Source organism: Lathyrus oleraceus, chromosome 5, assembly GCF_024323335.1.
Source record: "Lathyrus oleraceus cultivar Zhongwan6 chromosome 5, CAAS_Psat_ZW6_1.0, whole genome shotgun sequence".
Taxonomy (NCBI): domain Eukaryota; kingdom Viridiplantae; phylum Streptophyta; class Magnoliopsida; order Fabales; family Fabaceae; genus Lathyrus; species Lathyrus oleraceus.
Genome location: NC_066583.1, coordinates 103,885,236 through 103,892,585, shown reverse-complemented (window position 1 = coordinate 103,892,585; position 7,350 = coordinate 103,885,236). Strand labels below are relative to the sequence as shown.

Genomic DNA, 7,350 nt, shown 5'->3' with positions numbered 1-7,350 from the left:
GCAAGCTATTAGGTAGTATGTTGGATCTTCTAATGAAGACCGTCATTTTCACTTGAGAAAAATTCTAGAGGTGGCCAATAATTTCAAAATTCCAGGCATAATGGATGATGCATTCAAGTTAAGGCTCTTTCCATATTCTCTAAAGGGTAGAGCCAAGAGTTGGTTAAATTCCTTAAATCCTAATTTCATAAGTACTTGGAACTCGTTGGCTGAAAATTGTCCAAGTATTTCCCTCTTGTCAAGAATGCCAAGATGAGAAATGAGATTAATTCATTTAGACAAGGAGAGGATGAGTATGTGTTTTATGCTTAGGAGAGATTCAAGGTGTTTTTTCGACAATATCCTCATCATGGGATACCTATTTACATACTACTTGAAACATTTTACAATGGGTTGATACCATCTTTAAGAAACATGTTAGATGCCTCAAATGGTGGAGCTTTATTATCCTAATCTTATGAAGATGGATATAAGTTGATAAAGAGCATTACATCCAATACTTACCAAAAGCTTGTCACAAGGGTTGGGGTAATTCAAACACCAAAGAAACTCGTTGGTGTTCATGAAGTTTCTAAGTCCAATGCTCTTGGTGCTCAAGTAGCCCAAATTCATCAAATGATGAAAAATATGATGACTGCCCCTGAAGTAGCAAAACTTGAACCAATCAAGGTGGTTACTAACGCGACAACAGTTTCCTGTGTATATTGTGGAGGAACACACTTATTTTGAGAGTGTTCATCAAACCCGCGTCTGTTAATTATGTTGGCAACAACAAGTATAACAACCCCTACAGCAACACGTACAACTCAGGTTGGCGCAACCATCCTAATTTTTCATGGAGCAACACTCAAAATCAACTTAACAAATCCCAATCGACACAACAAACTCAAGCACCGTGAGTTCCTCCTGGTTATTATGCACCAAACTATTATGCAAATCAAGGAAATAACCAGGTGGAGAAAAATTTGAAATCCTTCATCCAAGAGGAAAAAACGCAATTTAAAACGCAAGGAGCAAGCATTAAAAACCACCAGAACCAAGTGGGGAAAATTGCTACAGTCCTTAGTTCTAGAAACATGTGTACTTTTCCTAGCTCCATTCAAGCCTCTGCCACTACCTCAGGAGCCAAGAATATTGAGACTTGCAAAGTTATCAAACTAAGGAATGGTAAAGAATGTGAAGGATAAACAAGTCAACAGTCAAGTGGAGAACTAACACCACAAGACACCCCTACAGAATAAGAATCCACTAAGGAAACTACCTTAGAGGAACAAAGAGAAAACAATAACAATAAGAGCATTAAGGGCATGATTTCTGGTTCAGAGAAGCACAACGGAGTCATGCCTAAGGTTTACAAGACACACCATAAAAGAGTTTAGTAGTCTTAATAGTAATCAAGAACCATTTTAGTGTGAGGAGTTATGAGAAAAGAGAGATCTCTTCTTCTCATCTATTCTAGTACTCATTTATGAAAGCTGTCACGACTGGAGTCATCACTTATTGATTATGCATCATAAGGAATCTCTAAGTTACTCATAGATTGTCATTTCTTCTACATCTTTTGTTTAAGCATGTTTCCTATCAATTTCAGTTCAGTAATTTGTACTAAGCTCATTATGAGCTAAGCCATTTATTTGTTAAGCAATGTGAAGTTAATATAATGTTGCATTTATGTTAAAATGACGTGATGTCAATGTCTTGTTTTATTATGTGATTCAATGTTATAAATATGTTTCTTTGAATGATCAACTTAGAAATAGGTAAAAGCTTGTTATTGTGAGAGATCCAACAACAAGTGGATTTCATAATAAAAGTGGTTAAAACAAGTAGGATAGATATAATCACTTAATTAGTTTGCTTAGAGATAAAAAGCTACAACCGTAAAGGATTTTCATAATATAAACTAGATGTATTTTAGGGTTATCAGTGAGACTTAGAGATTTGTTCCCTTGCCCTATTAATGCATGTTTTGATATTATAGAGATACACTTAAAGATCACGTTCTAACCTTTTTGAGACACGACACATCTCATCATATACACATTTTGGCTACTATGCATATTAATGGATCATATCTCAATATTCCCTCTCTTGATTTAATCAAACCTTCACTTTATAACATTCAGTCCCGTTTTATAGACAATCTAAACTTGTGTTTTCCAAATATTATTTTGCTATCTTGCTCGTGATAATTTTAAACAAGAATACTTACAAATTTCAACCTAAACCTCTTTCACTCCCTGTGGGTATAATATCTTTACTATTATCACTTTCTACAATTAAAGGATACATGTATACTTGCATGTGACAACCTTTAATTTACACAACATAAGCTGAGAGAAGACGAAAAAATAATAAAAATCTTACACTGAAAGTTATAAAGGCCAAAAATATGAAGTAAGAAGATGAAGACTATCAAAGTAAAAGTGATAAAGACAAGGATCTCGTGTTTCAAAAATTCAAGGAATTTTATGGCATGAAAAACAAACTCCAAAATTCCACAAGAAAAGTTAAGAAAGATCAAATATCCTTTCGACTTACTTCCCATGTAAAGAAAATTCAAATAAAGCTTGAATGTCCTGAAAATCAAAGAAAATCTAGAAGATAAAAAATACCATAAAAAGACTCGGAAAAAGCTTACATTTCATGGGACGATAACAACATGGACTCCTCCAATGAGTCTGAACAAGAAGAAGAAACCTACTTATGTCTCATGATAATCTACACAGAAAATAAGATAAATAATCTAACTTTTGAATTTACTTACAATGAGTTATTTCCCGTTTATAAAAAGTTAGATAAGGATTCGGTACATTAAAACATCTTGTTTCTATTTCTAAAACTACTATCTCCTTACTTGAAAAATAATATAAAAATATGTTGGAATAAATAGATAGCCTTAGAGAGAAACAATGTATTTTATTTTGAAGCTCTTATTCCCCTTAATCCCCTTCTCATGAGGTGTTAAACCTACAAAATATGAATAATGCAGTGTTTTGAAAAATGAAATTGATGATCTACATAATACACTAAGTTTACCAAAGGAATACATAATTTAAATATTTTTTCTAAGTAATCGAAGAGCATCTTATAAAAAATTTGTTCTAGGTTATGAATCTAAGAATAATGTTATAAGCATTAGTAACATATATCATGCAAATAAGACCTCTAACTATAAAGTTCTTAAATATAATTATTACAATAAAACGTCACTCTCTTTCGCTTTGTTAAAAAATAGTCATGATAGTAAAAATTTATATCCACCTTCTAACTTCTACAAAGAATATAATGAAATAAAAATGAAAAATATATTTGTTTCAACTTAATGATAATAGGTATTACACTAAAGATTTAGATACCAAATGACAAAAAGTTAAATCTTAATAATACAAACACCCATCTTTTTGGAGACAATTTTTATTAGTTGTCAACACCTAACCACATCAAAGCCACGTCATAAAAAAACAAATTATATTTATGCTAATTAAAGTAAGAATTTAATTGATATACACCGACAGTATAAAAGGATTTTACACCGTCAATTAATCATAGATATTGGATATTAAAACAAATTTGACTGTTATTTTAAAAATTTATAAAATAATGCAAACAGATGATGATGATAAATCGATAATATAAATTTTTTTACTATGACAATGTATAATAATTAATCTTTTAAAGTAATATATCCCTGCACACAATTACACATCATCCATTTTATTATTATTTATTTTTTTACACATCTACACCGTATATTCTGTTAAGTGCGTTTCTATTATAACTTTTTCACTTTATCCCCTATCACTATATCACAACTGACTGCTGAGCCAAAAGTATCTCCTTTGATGAATCTATGTATAATACTCCAAGGTCAACTATGCAGGGGCTTATGAAAGCAAAACACATCTTTAATGGAAAGGTTAATAGCTGAATGGAAGCGGCTGTATTGGGTGAAGGCATCATCATAACTTTGTCCCCACAAAGCTAATTTCAGTTTCAAAGTAACCATATAATACTCATTTTGATTTGATAGACTTGTCTAGTAGTTTAAATGTCCATATCCTATGTACATTTATGTCTTTCAATAATAACCGATTCAACAACAAAAAGTAACCGCTTCAAATTTTTCTATAAAAATATATAAAACTGTTTATCTAAAGGATATATTTAAACTTCACTCACATGATGACAACACCTTTCCAACCAACCAAAACAATAGAATCATCAAAATATATATTATTCCATTTTGAATCCTTTCAAACACGTTTGATGTTTCATATTTTCAATTCGAAATAGAAAGAAAGCAACGCATCATTTAAGTTTATGGTATGAAATATTACATCAACATAAATTAAGTTTGTTGTGTAGTTGGTAGCAAAATATCAGTTTCATCCTTCATTACACGTTCCAAAATTGCATCAGCAATCTCAATACTAATATCTTTCATCTCTGTCTTAAACTCACTCCATTCATTAATTGAATCCAAGTAATCCAAATTCAGCAAATTAGTAATATTTCTCTCATAATTTCCACCACCTTCTTCTCTTCTTTTCCATATTATCTTCCCCAACTTTTCACCTCCCATCAATTTCTTACAATCTTTTTTCTTCATAGTTTTGGTGAATTCCTTCACACAATCAAATAATAGCTTCTTTGTCTTGTACAGCACTCTTTTATGTTCAAGAATCTGTCTCAGTTGTTTAGTATAGTTCTTCTGATCTTTCTTTGCTGTTTGAATAAGTGAACTAAATATAGCAGCTGATAATAGAGATTCCTCCGTGATTTTCTTAGGCACAGCCACACCGCAAACACGAACATCCTTATTCAATGTTTCATGTGTCACACACACTGATACATAATCAAAAACTATTATTAATAAAAACAGTTACACACATGTATTAACATAATACATAAACAAAAGTTGGAACAGTAACAAAATTAAATTAACTTTACCTTTTATGCATCTCTGGTGGCACTTTATGTTGTCGGTATCTTGCTGGCTTAATTTGATCATAAGGGTAACATAAATTAATTAACATGTCTTTTTATTAGATACTCAAATTCAAAGTTTTACGTAAATCAGAATTTGAGTTAGTTTCATACCTTTGCATTCCTATGTTGCAGACACTGTCTGAAGAAAACAGAGGATTATGATATTTGTGAGACGAAAACGGAGTTCTTTCTTCTTCATCATCAATATCTGAGCATGAATGGAACACGGTGGAGCTTCTGGAAGCCGAGAAACGATCTGTTTCGATAGCTGTTTGTGTTCGATCAACGTTGTTATTGTTAGCTTCGTAGTGTGGGAATTCTTTATTGCTTGTAGTGTGGGAATTCTTGATTGCTGCTGGAAGCTTCTTCTTGTGTACACATGTTAAAATTTTACAAAATGGAAAGAGAGGTTTTCTCTTTTTGTTTAAGAAGCGAGAGCTGGAAGGTTTTTCGAAACTCTTGGGTGAAGTTGAAGTAAATGTTTTTGAGGAATTTGATCTTTCTAATAAGTAGAGTTCTAGGATGAAAGGTTCTTGTCGTTCATTTAGAAATTCTGAGAGTTTTTTCTGTGGTTTGGGTGATGGTGAGGCCATAGAGTTAGGGTAGTTGATAAAGAAAAGAATGAGAATATAAAGATGCAGGATAGTTAATAGTGGGTGTGATAAGGTGCAGAGCAATAAATTTGGATATCTGACAGATTGGAACACTGCAAGTAAGCAATAACAGAGATATAAGAAATTACTAATCCAGTCTTTACCTTCTCTTATGTCTCTTGCACTTCTAAGCTCCTCTTATATCATTACTAAAAAGACAAAAGTTAACCCTACAACTAAAATTGGAGACAGCATCTTCATCAAAAAATCTTTAAAATAATTAGTTATATGGGTCATCTTACTTACCTGTTGGTGTGTCAATAGTAAGTTAGAAGTCTTCTAAAAGAAAAAACAATGTTGAACAATCTATAAGTATAAATAAGAGAACTTGTATACCTCATGTATAATTAGGAATTGTAATTTCACTTGCATGCTTGCTCTTATATTTGAATATTTTAAAATAAATGGAGCAGAGTGGGATCAAATAGAGTGAAATGGAGCGGAACTGAATCGAGTGGAATAAAAATTTGATTTGATTATTTATATATTTTATGATTTAATGAAATAAAAATGATTTTTTTTAAATAATCATATTTGTCCAAGTTGTTGAAGTTTGGTTGTGTTGTTTGGGTTGTTGGGATTATTGGTGGGCGGCATGGTCCATTAAATGGCGACATTGTTGGGAGTGCTTTATTGGGAAAGGAAGAAATGGTTGTTGTGGTGTTTGGTAGTCATATGTTTGTTACGTGTTTTGGTGTTGTGATGTTTGAGTGTTTTGGCTATAGTGGGAAGTATTTGTGTCATATGTTTCTTGGGTGTTTTAGTTATGGTAGGATGTGTTGGCGAAATATATTTGTTGGGTGTTTTGATTATAATCATGTGGTTATTGGTGGTATGGGGTATGCCCTTGGTTTTGTGGTTAGGTGTGTGACATGTATTGGTTGTGGATTGGTAACTTTGTTGGGTAGGGAGTTATGTGTAAGTGGTTTGGTGATTTTGTTGGGCATCAGATGTTGAATCTTGTTGGTGTGGGTCGACTAAATACCTTTTTTCAGACACAAACTCTGTTGTCATTGATCTATGGTAGTGGCACGAAGACGACAACAATAATATCTTTCTTGTTGTTTCGCTCTAGTTGAAGGTGAGACTTGTGGTGGTTGAAGTTTTTCAAAAATATCATAATACATGTTGCTCCACAGTCCAACCTTTGTTTGATTTCACACAGACATGCATCTATTTAGAGTGGATACAATAATCCTGATAATGGTTGGCAAAATCCTCCTTTTACACGTGTCTACTCCATTAGACATATTGCACAAAACTTCGTGCAGGAAATCAAAGATAAATGTGTAATTAATGAACACTGTCCTCAAAGGCATTAGATACCTATCCATAACCGTGTTGGTGAGAGAAACCTATTTTAGGTTGGGATAATTGTTGCGATCAGAGGCAAAAAAATGGAGTTTGGTGTTAAAATCGGGGCAATTGTTCAGTGAAAGTTATGAAGGAGGAAACTATCAAAGCTAGCACACATGTGGTTACAAGATTTGATCGCCATAACTACAGTTTTAGTGTAGATGTGACAATGGATCATAATGAGAGGAGGCTAATAGGATACGATCTTATCGAACTACAGAGGTTGGTAGGACTGCGAAAAGTTTCAAGTCGTCTGTATGCCTTGCTCCCATGTTATTGCGGCATGTTCAACTGTTCGCCAAGACACTTTCTTGCATCTATTTGTCGTTTATAAAGTCGCAAACTCATT

The 7,350-nt window shown here is 32.8% G+C and overlaps 1 protein-coding gene and 1 non-coding gene across 2 annotated transcripts; both read right to left on the bottom strand.

Annotated features, from left to right (window-relative positions):
• Positions 1-249: 249 nt before the first annotated feature.
• LOC127089040 (small nucleolar RNA R71) lies at positions 250-356 on the bottom strand. The gene has a single exon (XR_007790820.1). It is a non-coding gene; the product is annotated as a small nucleolar RNA R71 (small nucleolar RNA).
• A 3,860-nt stretch (positions 357-4,216) lies between these two features.
• Positions 4,217-5,833, bottom strand: LOC127087981 (uncharacterized). Its single transcript, XM_051028897.1, has 3 exons — positions 5,104-5,833; positions 4,954-5,000; positions 4,217-4,848 (listed from the first exon to the last, which is right to left on the bottom strand). The coding sequence occupies exons 1-3, from the start codon at positions 5,583-5,585 to the stop codon at positions 4,352-4,354; spliced, it is 1,026 nt and encodes a 341-aa protein (XP_050884854.1). The 5' UTR covers positions 5,586-5,833; the 3' UTR covers positions 4,217-4,351.
• Positions 5,834-7,350: the final 1,517 nt, after the last annotated feature.

Coding starts and splice junctions, on each gene's coding strand:
- LOC127087981 (XM_051028897.1), bottom strand. CDS start 5,585: ATGGCCTCACCATCACCCAAACCACAGAAAAAACTCTCAGAATTTCTA. Junction 5,001..5,103: donor TGCAACATAGGAATGCAAAG/GTATGAAACTAA, acceptor GATCAAATTAAG/CCAGCAAGATACCGACAACA. Junction 4,849..4,953: donor CCACCAGAGATGCATAAAAG/GTAAAGTTAATT, acceptor ATTATGTATCAG/TGTGTGTGACACATGAAACA.